At 31.2% G+C, this 15,690-nt stretch overlaps 1 protein-coding gene across 1 annotated transcript; it reads right to left on the reverse strand.

Annotated features, from left to right (window-relative positions):
- Positions 1-10,197: 10,197 nt before the first annotated feature.
- On the reverse strand, positions 10,198-12,693 carry LOC113378196 (Werner Syndrome-like exonuclease). Its single transcript, XM_026618727.1, has 6 exons — positions 12,616-12,693; positions 12,316-12,536; positions 12,011-12,232; positions 11,762-11,900; positions 11,586-11,687; positions 10,198-10,350 (listed from the first exon to the last, which is right to left on the reverse strand). Exons 1-6 carry the CDS (start codon positions 12,637-12,639, stop codon positions 10,255-10,257), a joined length of 804 nt encoding a protein of 267 aa, XP_026474512.1. The 5' UTR covers positions 12,640-12,693; the 3' UTR covers positions 10,198-10,254.
- Between the last annotated feature and the right edge of the window lie 2,997 nt (positions 12,694-15,690).

The following is a 15,690-nucleotide window of genomic DNA, read 5'->3' on the forward strand; positions in this document are numbered from 1 at the left end:
CATCATATATCCTTTATTGTTAACCAATACTATTGAAATATTGAGATGATACAGTAGCTATTTGTAGGTCAGACAAAATCTAAATAATTGAAATCAAACTATAACACATATGTTATAAATGTTAGGAGAAATATTATAAGGACCTATCGTGGTGTATGGTTATCAACGTGGAATAGCAGAAACTAGTTCCGGATTAAATCCAATCTCAGTCATTTGATGTCAAGCAGTAGACATATGTCGCAATGGGTGATAAACGAGAAAAGGTGAGTTAAAACATTATTTTCATACCCAAGGATAATTCACGGTGATCTATTTTTTTTAAAAATCATAGAAAACCAACAACTTTCAATATAAACAAAAAAAAATAATAATATTAAATTGCCAATCAAATACTAAACAAATTTATAAGCTGGAAGACACATCCTTAAGACTTTTGATTGAATTCGCAATGATAACTATAGTCTCTGTCATGGCATATCACTAATTATGATAATATTTAAATGAAAATTTGATGAAGATTTTTTTGTTATATTGATTACAAATAAGCTCCAGCAAAAGATTAGAATAAGAGAATACATATTTTAATCGCGTGTTTGTTTCTGTAATGGAATTAATGTCATAGATGAATAAAATATATAATATTAACTTATATTACTTTAAATATACTCAATGACCACTCTAGAACTCAGAAAAATTCAACCAATAGTTGCAAGAAAAACTCTTCGTCTAACAACAATATATATATATATATATATATATATATATATAAAATTATATACGTCCAAGATATATATTGCAGTTATTTTGTATTATCGCTATTATTTGCAATGCACTAAGTTGTCAAATTAGATGTTGGTCTTTAGATTCATTATGTTATTCATTTACCTATAATTGATCTAGAGAAGTATTGAATCTATATATATATATATTATATATATATTATATATATATCTATATAGATATATATATATATATATATATATATATAATATATACGAATATTTTCATAGAAAATTACAATTAAAATTTTCGACCATCGCTTACCGACATCGGAAGCTAAGTTTATTTGTTTTTGTCTTTAAATATAAAAAATTCCAATGAAAACCTTGAAACTCTTCGATCTACAATAACAAACAAAATAGTTGTAAGTCATTAACACCTATTACGTAAACAATGATTCCACATGATCTACTATGTATAAAGAAACACTTCTATTATTCCGCTGATCTTGATATAAATTATTATGTACAGCAAATGTTTGTCAGGATTGTAATTATATGTATAGTAAAGCGGGTGACGATTGTAAAATAAGATTAAATTGCACATAAAATCACACTTCGTAAAAATCATTTATACGAAGTGGATCATCAATAGAAGACATTTTGTTAAAAAAAAATATTTTGCGGTTATTAGTATGAAAACAGAGTGCTGTTATTTAAAACTTATCAGTGATATCCAAGTTCAAATAATAACAGCATGAATAATAAAGCGCATCCAATTACCAACTATATTCCATAAACAAATAAAAAATAAGATTTTAATAACAACTAGAAACAAAAATAAAAAAATAAGATTTCAATAAAAACTAGAAACAAACAATACAACAATGTTAAGTACTTAATTGAATTAAATCTGACTTGAGAATATGTAGTTCGAATGTTGTCAATTTAATCAAAATTTCGGGCGGATCCAGGGGGTTGGCCACGGAGGTTATAACTACCCCCCCCTGAGATTGTCGATAGATAGAATACTAATTCAACAATAAAATTACTTCATAATGATTTTATTTATGTATTTTGTTACCAAACACATTTTGTAACTTCAATATGTAACTTATTATAGAGAGACTCACAAAAGTCACAGACTCTTAAAATTTAAGAATTTTCTAATCGTATTGCGAATATATGTTCTATACATAATTTAATTATGTGATCCCCCCTGGCGCCAAAGCTCGACCGCCACTGGTAAGAGCTATAAAATTAAATTTATGATATGTATATACAAGACTAACTTTATCAGTTATGATTTGGATAATGTTTACAAATAATTAACTTCCCGTAGGACAAGTTATAGTAATCGCAAAAAAATCGAAATTGAAAATTTTTATATATCTTTACGTTTCAAAAGTTTCTGAATATTTTGGCATACCTTAGAAAAAATGGATGTATGTGTGTGTGTGTGTGTGTGTGTGTGTGCGGATACAAATTTTCGTCGACGGTTTCGGGAACACCGAACAACCGATTTGAATAATTCAAAAAACATTCGATTCGTATTGATAAGGAGACGTGCTGATTAGTTTTTGGCAAAGGCAGGTCTAGTCGTTCCGAAGATATGGGGCAAAAAGTGCCAAAAACGGTAACTCAGTTTTTAAGAGAACGGAGCGTCCGATTAGAATAATTCAAAAAACATTTTACTTGTATTAATAAGATGAACAACTGATCAAATTTTCATGAATATAGGTCTTGCGGTTTCGGAGATCTAGTAAAAAAAGTAAAAAAAAGCCATTTGGCGGTCAAAAATGATCATTAGACATATGCACATCAAATTATCAGATATTTTATAGAGATTTTAACAATAAGTATAAATTTTGTTTACATTCTTATGAGTTCCGTACCAATGTTTATCCGTTAGACGGCGACGCGGCGCTTACGCGCTTCGATATTTCGTCTCTATGCAGTTAAAGCAGTACGATTGCTTTGAAAAAATGTTATGAATTTCCAAAATATTTCAAAATAATTTTTTCTTCAAAAATTCTTTTTTTTAAAAAAATGTAAATTTTTGTCAAAAATTAATAGTTTCTCAAAAATCTAATTTTTTCAGAGTGATTTTTTTTTCAAAAATGTTAATTTTTTAAAAAAATAATTTTTGGTACGGGAAGTTCCAGCAATTTGCCTTAAGGCACGATGCCACGCGCCCCACTAGTTCTTATTTATTATTTTGCCTCTTCTGGGGAAAGTGTGCTTGGAAAACACTGTTTTGAATAACAGAGGGTTGATCGTTTTGTTATCCATTCGCGCACGCGTACGCCACGCTTCCGCGCCGAGGCCAGCAGACCGACATATGGGCCGGCAGTTGGCTAGCGCGGCGGCACTCAAATCCAACGGTCGCGGCTCCTTCGGAACCAATTCGTCTAGCGAAAAAGATTGCGACGGAACAGTTTAGGAACTAGAACTAGAACTGTCAATGTAATCAGATTATAAAACTAGCTGTAAGTGGAATTCTGTCTTAAGGCAATTAAGGCATCGTGCCTTAAGGGGTTAGGGGTACTTGCAGGCAGGAAATAATGAGTGTTTTCAGTATTTCTTTTTTGTTATTAAACGATGTTTTTCTACAAAAATATTAATACAGCATTATTATACAATGTTTTGACTTGATATAACAAAAATTTCAGAAGAAAAAAATCAATATTCCCAAAGTTATAGCTGTTTTTGTTGACCCTGTTTCGAAAAACGGTTCTGGCGGTGACCATCATAACTCCTTGGATATTCATCTAAAATCAATCAAATTGAAAAAATAGTTTTATGAATAGTTAATCCCGGGCCGGATCGAAGGTTTTCTTTTTTTTGCAAAAATTAACAAAATGGCAGCATCAGAAAGAAAAAATCTAGATTTTTGGGTAAAAAATCAACAGTTAATTGGTCTTAAAAAATTCAAATTTTTGAAAAAATAAAATCCTTCAATCAGGCACGAGTTTATTATGTATTCTAAAAGCTGTATAAATTTCATTAAAATCTACTAAGCGGTTTTTGAGTTACAGTGGTCACCGATTCAAAAAACATAGTTTTGAGAAAAACGCGTTCAAAGTTTTACATTGGATTTACGTACAGAAATACAAATTATTAATTTATTTACACCGAGTCATCTATTCCTGGGCCATATAACAATTCTTCAGCCATTGTGGAAGTTTCCAAAATTTCCATTTGGTGTTGCCTACGAAGCATTCTGCCCTCCCGTGTCGTCTCGTGGGCGCGCTGATCTGCTACTTTCACACGTGCAGCATCCAATTTTTCAGCATACCCAGTGCCGGCTTTAGGGTAGGGCGAGTTGGGCGACCGCCCTGGGCGCCCCCCGGCTTATGCTCATAGTTCGAGGTCTGCTTAGTCGTAAATTCCCTAAATTAAGCGGTTTTTTTGTCTATTGTCAAAACACATTGTCTATCTCCTTTTAACGTTTTGGTTAAAAAAGCTAGCGTTATTGTAGCGAAGCGTAACAAACTCAGCTCATTCACATTGGCCAGCGAACTTGGCCACTTGGCCAGTCACTCGAAATGGCAAAATCATTGATCACATAATTACTAGTAGCCCAGTGCAAACTCACATTGATAATTATCCGAAGAATGATACAGGCCGACATTTCTCTAATTCTCATTTCACAAAAATTCTTGCAAACAATGAAACAATTCAGCGCCGTTGGTTAATTTACTCCGTTTCTAAGGATCGAGTTTATTGCTTTTGCTGTAGACTATTTGATAGTAGCTCAACGTCGAACTTAGTCTCTGAAGGATATAACAACTGGAAATACTTATCTGAAATATTAAAAAATCACGAAAATAGCACTTTTCATAAGAAGTTTTACCTTTCATGGATTGAAGCTGAACTACTTGATTAGAAAGGAAACTACAAGATGGAATAATGTTTTGTCTAGATTGATGCATATCACACTTTATTTAGCCGAAAACAATATGGCGTTCAGAGGCACTTCTGATAAACTATATACGCCAAATAACGGAAAGTTCTTAGGCTTAGTACAACTACTAGCCAAATTTGATCTAGTCATGCAGGAGCACTTGCGATTAGCTATGAAGGGTGATATTTCAGACCACTCAGCTTCTGTTCATCGATGGAAATTTCTAACCGATCACTTGGAACTATATACTATAAAAAAGCACAGTGACACTCGTTGGGAAGCAAGAATGAGTAGCGTTAAAGCAGTCCGTTATCAAATTAGTACTATCCATGATGCTTTGATTACTTTGGCTCAACTCAGAAAACTGATGTTCAAATGTCTCATGAGGCTACTACACTAGCCGAACAACTGAAGGATTCTGCTTCATAGTTTCATTGGTTGTTTGGTATGACATACTTCATCAAATAAATGTTGTAAGTAAATCTCTACAGTCAACAGATATGGATCTTGGTAAATGTACACAAATGTTGAAAAAAATGCTGCAATTTTTTGGAAGACTACAGAAATACGGGCTTTAAAAGCGCTATTTTAACTGCAAAGGAGTTGGCCGAAGAACTAGAAATTGAACCTGAATTTCGAGCTACAACAAGAATTCGACGTATTAAGCGTCAAGCTGGTGAAATTGCACGCGATGACCCTATAACTTCTCCAGAAAAAACATTTGAGGTTGAGTTTTTCAACTGTCTTTTGGACACTATATTAATTTAAATCAATGAAAGGTTCTAACAGTTAAATGGGTACTCGGAATCTTGGTCTTTTTTGTACAATATCAAACAGATTCCAGAAAAACGCGACCTTCTCAAGCTCTGTAGTGATCTCCAATTAAAATTAACTGTAGACTCTAAATCAGATATAGATGGTTGTATGTTGTGTGGTGAACTTATAAGTCTGGCATCCTTTTTTACCTGATAAAAATGTGGTTACTCCAATTTTTGTTTTAAATTTCATCAACGATTTCAACTTACAAGAACTGTATCCAAATGTATGGTTATCATTGCGAATTTTATTAACTATACCTGTAACGGTTGCTAGTGGGGAGCGGAGCTTTTCAAAGCTGAAGCTGATAAAAACCTATCTTCAATCAGCGATTTTTCAATCTAGATTGACAAACTTAGCAACTTTGTCAATTGAAAATGAAATTGCTGAAAACATCTACTTCGACAACCTTATAAAAGAGTTCGCTGATAGAAATGCCAGAAAAGTAAGTGTTTGTGTAACTATCTGGTTATCTAACTGGTTATCTTTTATAATAAATATTTTTTTTTAATAAACGGTTATTTCATTAGATGTTTTTGTTTTTTCCAAATGGGTTTGAATTGCAGGTGGAGGGCGCCGTAGAAATCTCGCCCAGGGCGCTGGTAGTGTTAAAAACCGGCCCTGAGCATACCAATGGGAATTATACCCAAAATTAGATCCTAGGGTACCCATAATCAATAGTAATGACTATGTATATGTATTCAGCAATTTGTACGATAGTAGAACTAGTATTCACGGTTTTTAGGCATATTTTTTAGACTAGTTGGTTGAAGCTCTTAATTTTTTCTGATTATGGATTCAATCTTGAACTACACATCTTGAAAGTAAATTATCATTGCTGAGATCGTTTTAAATCGGTTTAAAAGCCTTTAAAACATCAGGATGTGAGGGAGAATAATCTTGAGTATAAGTATCGAGCTCTCCACTTGCGTCAACGCGCTGGTAAGAGTCCAATAACTCAAAAAGTAATCATCTGATCAACTTGAAATTTTCAGAGAACATTTTCAAGATATTACACTTAATGAAAATGCAAAAATATAAAAATCGATTTTTCAAAAATTCCAAGTACCCCTAACCCCTTAAGGCAAATTGCTGGAACTTCCCGTACCAAAATATATTATTTTTTTAAAAACGATTGACATTTTTAAAAAAAATTTACTTCGAAAAAATAAGATTTTTGAGAAACTATAAATTGGACAAAAAATTACTTTTTTTTGAAAAAAAATTTTTTTTTTTTTTAAAATTTAATTTTTTTTTTTTTATTTTTTTTTTTGAAAAAACAATGTTTTCTTTATTTTGGCATATTTTGGAAGATCTGAACTTTTCTTCAAAGCGGCGTACTGCTTTAACTGCATAGAGACAAAATGTCAAAGCGCGTAAGCGCCGCGTCGCCGTCTAACGAATAAACATTGGTACAGAACCCATAGGAATGCAAACAAAATTTATACTTATTGTTAAAATCTCTATAAAGTATCTGATAATTTGATGTGCATATGTCTAATGATCATTTTTGACCGCCAAATGGCATTTTTTTTTTACTTTTTTCGTTAGATCTCCGAAACCGCTAGACCTGCCCTCATGAAAATTTGATCAATTCTTTATCTTGTCAAGACAAGTTAAATGTTTTTTGAATTATTAAAATCGGACGCTTCGTTCTCTCAAAAACTGAGTTACCGTTTTCGGCACTTTTTGCCCCGTATCTTTGGAACGGCTCGACCTGCCTTCGCCAAAAACCAATCAGCACGTCTGCTTATCAATACGAATCGAATGCTTTTTGAATTATTCAAATCGGTTGATCCGTGTTCCCGAAATCGTCGACGAAAATTTGTATCCGCACATACATACACACACGTACATACATCCATACATACATACACACACACACACACACAGACACATACATCCATTTTTTCTAAGGTATGCCAAAATGTTCAGAAACCTCTGAAACGTAAAGATATATAAAAATTTTCATTTTCGATTTTTTTTGCGATTACTATAACTTGCCCTACGGGAAGTTAATAATACAAACGTTTTTTTTAAAACGTCAAACAAAAGTAACGTAAACACAGGTTAAGAGAAATCTTATATAAACCCATCCTGGTTATCAACGTGGGTGGACTAGCAAAAACTAGTTCCGGATTAAATCCAATCTCAGACAGCTTGATGCCAAGCAGTAGATACATGTTTTCACTTCAAAATATAGATAGCAATACGTTACTACTAATTGAAATTAGCCCTCGCCAGGCATTGCTGCATCTATTAAAACATTGATCACTATTATAGAAATTGTAATACAGTAAAATCTCGATTATCCGGACCTCGGTTATACGGATTTGCGTTTATCCGGACTACCAACCCCAACCAATTTATATGTATGTACATTAGGGTGGTCCTTAAAATGGTCATTTTCGAATTTCCTTGCTCCCAGGGGCTCAAATGGTTTCAAATAGATAAAAAACAATTCTCGAAAAGTTTTAGCTCTTAATATTAACGTTTAGATAGAGCGCAATTCAATCAAAGTTTGTATGGGAAGAGCATGGAAAAATATTTGAAAATTTAAAAAAAAATGTTTTAGGTATAACTTAGCGACAAATGAATGAGTTTTATTCATTCATTTGTTCGCTAAATTACATCTAAAAAACATTTTTTAAATTTTTGAAAATTTTTCCATGCTATTTCCATACAAAACTTTGATTGAATTGCGCTCTATCTAAACGTTAATATTAAGAGCTAAAACTTTCAGAAAATTTGGAACCATTTGAGCCCCTGGGAGCAAGGAAATTCGAAAATGAGCATTTTAAGGACCACCCTAATGTACATACCTACAATTCGAATCTTAGCATGATTAATGCTGCATTTTAGTACATGTATGTAATGTAATCGAAGAAATATGTATGTACATGCATAAGGAAGTGTTAATTTCCTTAATAAACATTGATTTTCGTTGATATCTATGTATTTAATCGTTATTTTTAATAAATACACAACATTATTCTTCATACATTCGATTATCCGGATTTTTGATCATCCGAATGCCCATCGACAACAAATAGTCCGGTTAATCGAGGTTCCACTGTAATAAAATTCATCATATAAAGATGTGACAATTGTATTGTCATTTAGTTAAGCCAAATCATAACAATAGCTTATAAGGCATTTAAGTTCTTATCGCTTTTCAAATAATATATAAAATATTTATATAGATTATACAAATTCCCGAAACCCGATTTGCACCATTGCAATTAAACTCAATTAATGGAATATACAGCGGTGTCTAACGTTCTTAATTAGTTCCGAGAGCAAGTTCTTTATGCGAAAATAGTTTTTCCATAGTAATACATGCTGATCGAAACAATTCGTTATGTAGTATGAAATATGCTCGTAAAATAAAATTAAATAAAATAAAATAATCGAGACGTTTGAAATTAAATCTATTTATTTTCGAAAGAAGTTATTTATCGGTTACTACAAAATAGTGCTATCGCCTCCTTCTTTGCTGCTTTAGCTCCTAAATTTTTGAAGAAACTGTACATATGTGCTTGTTTTTCTCTCTTCTGAAGACTTAACAAAGATTATAAGCAAGGGTATGATTGTGCCAATTGTTTATCCCATTGACACCAGTTGTGTTTGAACAGTAAATATTGGGAATTTTTACACTTCTTGCCATTTGAACTAAAAGTCCTTTTAAGCGCCACTATCAATCAACCGACTATCCATATTTACCTCGAAGTTTGATAATTCTTTTTCAAAATTATCTCAAGACCTCTAAGAGGTAAATTATAACAAGAATGTTCTGACTATGACCTTTTCCTGCTTTTTCAGTCAAAGCTAAAATTTCCAAGGTTCATTGGAATGATCCTTGGATCATTTTGATTAAACTGCCAACGAACGCGAAAACTATATTTTTTACTACAAATGAGATTGAAAAATTATAAAAAGTAAAAAGAACTTGCAATTTATTTATCATTATATCAAAACATTGGAAAACAGTTTTAACGCACGGTGAAACTACCCCGACACGGCTAATATTCGAGAAAAAAAATATAGCACCGCCTACAAAGAATGTCTATGACAATAAATACTTAAGCTTGAGAATACTTGCTTAATACTACTTAATTCTTGCTTAGATATTTTTTAATTATTTTGAAAGTCGCATTTAGTTATCATATATTTTAATACACATAAATTTTTTATTCAATAATTTGTCGCCGCAAAATTATGCAGAAAGCGTATCGTTCCGCCGTCTCTAGAAAGATGAATCGGGCGTAATTATTTTGATCGGGCTTAACTGAATATATAATAGAGTTATTGTTCTAAAACTTGTAAATAAAGATATTTGAATACTATAATACACATACATATAATAATATAATATAGATTGTATATAATATAATATAGATGTTAAGTACCTATAAATTGTTTAGTAGTAACTACGAACATTTTTTGCAAGCACAGCGCGTAGCCATGTTAATTAAAAAGGAAAATCTTAAATTAAAATACTCTTTTTTTAGTAAAATATTGCATTTATTGCAATTTAAGATTTAAATATATAATATTACATGACTTGACAATAAATACTAACTAATAAAATTAGGTAAAATTATATAAAATCATGCTAAAATTTGTTTATAATAATTTAAAATTCGACTATATAGAAGCGCATGGCGCGATTACTAACTAATTATTAACTAATGAAATAACACAAAATTTCATAAGATCATGCTAAAATTAAAATAAATTATAAAAAATATGTATGTATTGATTATGTAATGTAATTTATATAACGTATAGCAATAAAAATATAATATATCGCTACACTTTAATATCATTGCCATTTATTAAACCCTCAGTAGCCTTTTGAAATTCTTGCTGCTGCTTTAGTATTTCATAATATATCACTTGTCCAATCTAAAACAAAGATATAACGTATAAGTCAACTTTATGAAAATAGTTGATTAAACTTGTAAATAATATATCACATATTAATAATAACACCTTACCAGGCAACTATAAACAAAAGTCTATACATAACCAAAAACATTAAACTACACACAATTTCCTCCTTTTCAAAATTTTGAATCACTATAAAAATACACAATAAAGCATAGTGCCTCAAGATAAAACATCCTGTTTTATGAACAAGCATAAGCACTAATATATATATTTTTTTTTTTAACTTTGAGTTAACTAACAAATTTTATATGAATTCAAATTTTTTTTAACTTGAAAGAATTCATCCTGTAAATTTTGAATGTAAATCGTTTAAGAACTACTGTTACGAAACCCAAAATATAATAAATGATTATAAATATAATCATATAATATATATATATATATATATATATATATATATGTGTGTGTGTGTTTATTTTGTTGCAAACAATGGTGCGGATATATTGGTCTCCAGAGCTAGACTCATGTTCATGTATAAACCCTTGTATTGGATTTAATATTATCACAGATTTTAATGATATAACTTCGATTAATGCATTTAAACAACTATATGTACAAAGATAAATACTATTGTCATCAGATATGTTTTAAAATGACGAATCTTCTAAACATTTGCAAATGTATGAAGATGCTTAGTAGTGGCACGCTTAGTAAAGGCTTCTTTTATACAATAATTATGATACATAAATATACATATACATGTGATAAAAAATTATAGATAACAGAGATAACTAGTAAAGTTGAACACATTTGAACTAGTACTACTACTCAGATTTGTTTGAAGTCTAAGAGAAAAATTATATCCCATGATACAATTTGTTCCTGATTTAACTACGTTACATATTTTCTTAAACAAGCAAAATTATTAGAGGGTATTAGGTGTACAATTTATTTGAGAACTCAAAACAGAAAAACGGCAGAAACAAAGTTGTACATCTAATATTAAGATATAAAAAAATCACGTAAAATCACATTTGACCATACTTTACATTTTGCTTTTTGCAAAATGCAATACACTATAATAAACAATAAATAATTGAAGATACTAAAACATCATTACGACAAAATATCAAAGCATGGTTGACTACATAGACTTCAAACTGCTAACTAATAATAAGATATTCAAATTGTAGCAATAATTGAAAATAGTTATATATAAAAAGTTGTTTATATCTATCAAGATTACTTACATATACATCGATTGCAGCATACAACTGTTGATTCGCGCTTAATGGCACTACATTCCACTGACTCATGCGAACTGATTTATCCTTATTTATTTGCAAATGAACCTTTAAAAAATTACAATAATATAATATTAAGCTATAACAATTTGATTTGAAATTAAATTTATAAGCTAACTCACCACTTCTGCAACCAATCTTGCTAAACTCCAACGTCCACTACGTAGTGTTACCTCATTATACCACACTCCCAAATCTATGCAATTGTTAATCATAGGTTCAACGTCAACCTTATAATCTCTCTCAAGTTTCCTAAAATCACTGTAAAAAATAACAGTATAAGTAACAGATGAAGAAAGATGATTGATAATATTGCACACAGCTTGATAATATTAATATAAGGTAATAACTAAATTGATCATGAAAAATACTTTTTTATATTTACGCCATGGCACCGAACTTTTGGATGTTTTAACAGAATCGTCAAAGGTCCAGGTAACCTAGATAATTCACTAATTTGAAACAGGTAACATATGTTTATATCGTAACAGACTTGAATTAATGCCGACTTCCCAGGACCAGTTTTAAAACTAAATGGCCATTCCATATCGAAGGCTAAAGGAATAAAATCGACAGCTTTTTCTGCTTCTCCCCTGGAAAGAAAACAAAAAAATTAATGAGTATTAGAATAAAAGTATGAAGAATTTTGGTATTGTGAATATAAACTAAAACTCACAAAAGTCGATCACAAGCCAAAGAGATATCAATTGCATTTGTACAATAAACAATTTCCCCCTTGTAAGATATGAAAGGTAAATCTTCAATGACTTTTGGCTTTGGAACAATAGGGGTTTCTATTACACTATTGCTGCGTAAACTTCGTCTTGGCACCTCATTGTTTTTTTGTTCATTGTTTTCTTTTTCTTCACAGCCATCGGGCACTGAATGAACTCTTCTCTAAAAAAAATAGAAATGAATTAGAACACTACATACTGTGTTTCTTTACAATTCATTAATGTAACTAATGTACACTTACTCGTAATGTAAATTTTGAACCCATACTAATAAAAACAGTACAATGAGTTGAACTTAAATATAGGCAATAAAAACAATTGAATTAACTGAGATATGCTGAGGAAAATCGTTTTTGACAGTTAAAACAAAAGTCGACGATTTAGCGGCAATTCTTCCACAGGTGTCATAGATTAGATATGATATGAGAGCCATCTTCAACATTTAGCTGAAACTAAACCAACAATCCGCTAAACGGCGCTTAATTCGAAACCAAAACACTACGAATGCAAGAGATGGCGGAATTAATATTTTCGGGCTGTTCTCGACATAAAATGCCTGAGGGGGCGTCCAATAACCACGTTAGGTTTTTAAGGGGGTCTTCCTATGTGATGGGTTGAAAAAATCGATTTTTTTTTCATAAATTGCTCCTTAACATGTCTAGAATACGGTAGTAAAGCGATTTTAGAAAATTCGAAGTCGTTTTAAAGATACAGCAGGTAAAAGAAAGAGCAGTTCGGAGCGCTGAGTAGGCAATTGAAACTTTAAACAAGTTTTTCTCAAAACTGTGTTTTTCAAACTTTCCTCCATTGTATCTCAGAAAGGGCTGAACCGGATTACTTGAAATTTACAGGGCACACTCAATATATTAAAACGCTTGGAATGAACTAATCCAAACTTCGATTTTTTATAGCAAAAAACAAAAAAAAAACGCCTAATTTGCAACTTTTATTTCAAATGTCTATCAAAAATCCAATTTTTTTTATATTCATTTGATTATAGGTCATTCCGTGCTTTTAAGCCTACAAATTAAAACGCCGTTTATTTTTTTTTTCAGATAAGCCGATCAGCCGGAATCGTGGAGAAAGTGGGAGCTCTTTTTTTCGAGGCGGGGGTGTTCAGAGCGCTGTAACTCTAGTTTGACTGAATATTTTCAGCTGAAATTTTATATTTAAAGGGATTTATTAAAATATCACGTGTATTTATTTTTTAACTAATTTCTTTAAAAAATTTTCAAAAAAAAATCAGTTTTTTCACGTAACTAAAAATACACGTGATGATTATGGGGAGGGGGGGGGTTTTCGTAATTTCAAATATCACTATGTATCACGAAGGGAGAGCGGGGGTCAGAAAATCCTTAAAAACAGTAGGGTAATTTATAGTAATCGCAAAAAAATCGAAAATGAAAATTTTTATTTATTTTTACGTTTCAAAACCTTCTGGACATTTTGACATGCCTTAGAAAAAATTATGTATATGTGTGTGTGTGTGTGTATGTGCGAATACAATTTTTTATCGACTATTTCGAGATCACGAATCAACCGATTTCAATGATTCAAAAAGCATTCCATTCCTATTAATAAGGAAACATGCTAATTAGTTTTTGGCAAAGGCAGGTCTAGCTGTTTCGAAAATAAAGGACAAAAAGTGACAAAATGGTAACTCAGTTTTTGAGAGAACGGAGTGTCCGATTTCAATAATTCAAAAAACATTTTACTTGTATTGACAAAATGAATTTTTGGAAAGGCAGGTCCAAAGTCGGAGACTAGCGGCCTTGGAGATCAAATGAAAAAAGTAAATATAGTGGTATATAGCATCGTGCCTTAAGGCAAATTGCTGGAATTGCTCGTACCATAATGAAATTTAAAAAAAATATTTTTTTTAAATTAAAAAAAAAATCTCCAAAAGCAATTTGTTTCGTCAACACAAGCAGAAAGTTTCTTGAATCATTCCAATCAAATGCTTAGTTCTCTCAAAAACTGCCATTTTTGGCAGACCTGCCTTAGTCAAAACCTAATGATCACTTCACTCCATCATTACGAATTGAATATTTTTTGGATCATTCAAATCGTGTACTTTTTTCTCTCAAAAACTCGATTTCTATTTTCTGCACTCTTTGCTCCGTATCTCTGAAACGGCTGGACCTGCCTTTGTCAAAAATTAACCAGCACATCTTACTATCAATATAAATCGAATGTTTTTTGAACCATTCAAATCGATTGATCCGTGCGCCCGAAAACGTGGACGAAAAATTGTATCCATACATACATACATGCACACACAGATTCATTTTTTCTGAAGTATGTCAAAATATTCAAAATTACTGTCTAAGAACTTTATTACTCGACAATATGTAATATTTTATCTTATATTTTTCGATCTATGTATATGTTTGGTAAATTTTCTTCATAATTATTTAAAAATAACTAGCACCAATTCCAAGCAATCATTCCAAAGTTCGTTTTATAATTTTTGATAATTTTCGTAAAATTGAAAATAAAAGTTCAAAATTAAGAATGTGAGAGGCTTATTTAACCCGTCTTTTTTCATATAAGCATACTAGTTGTAGTTAACATGTTTAGATATTTGATATGTAATTGTAATTTTATTATCCAGTAAGAGCAAAGATTTCATTTAGACCTCTACTTTTCATAAACCCGGGACAATCCGGAACCAAAAATCTAAATCCGGGACAAATATTGCTCTTAGAAAAACCCGGGACACAAGGTGGAAATCCGGGACTGTCCCGGCTAAACCGGGACAGTATGGTCACCTTACTTACAGCTTTATCAAGTTCTGATTGTATTGTTGTTAATAATAATAATAATAAAATGCTTCAAGGGTGCACATATCATCAATTTTATATTATATCCTTCAAGTAGGTATACATTTACTACCCTTTTTTATTAAGACTAGACAATTAACTCGGTTTCTACAACTTACGGGTCTAAATAGCCAATAAATTCTGATATATTATGCATTATGTATATTATGTATATTATGCATTATTGACGAGTTCAGATTTGAATTATTTTTTTTAAATAATGACTCGTTACATTAATAAGAAGAAATCGATAAGAAGAATCGAAGTCAAATTAATCCCTCTCCATAATAATACCTTAAATTCAAAACCTAGAATGCAGTGACAATATACATCATTAAATTCCACATGAGTATCTCTCCATTTTTGTACAGATACTTTATAATTTCGGTACACTCAAATAGGATCAGCAAATCCTCTTAACAATGCGATTTTTAGACTATACGGGCAATTTACCATACCACATTATGTGGTCCATATATAAATAATAATAAAATT

This window comes from Ctenocephalides felis, unplaced genomic scaffold (genome assembly GCF_003426905.1).
Source record: "Ctenocephalides felis isolate EL2017-DRISC unplaced genomic scaffold, ASM342690v1 CF-g0.4_SCAFFOLD_01886, whole genome shotgun sequence".
NCBI lineage: Eukaryota > Metazoa > Arthropoda > Insecta > Siphonaptera > Pulicidae > Ctenocephalides > Ctenocephalides felis.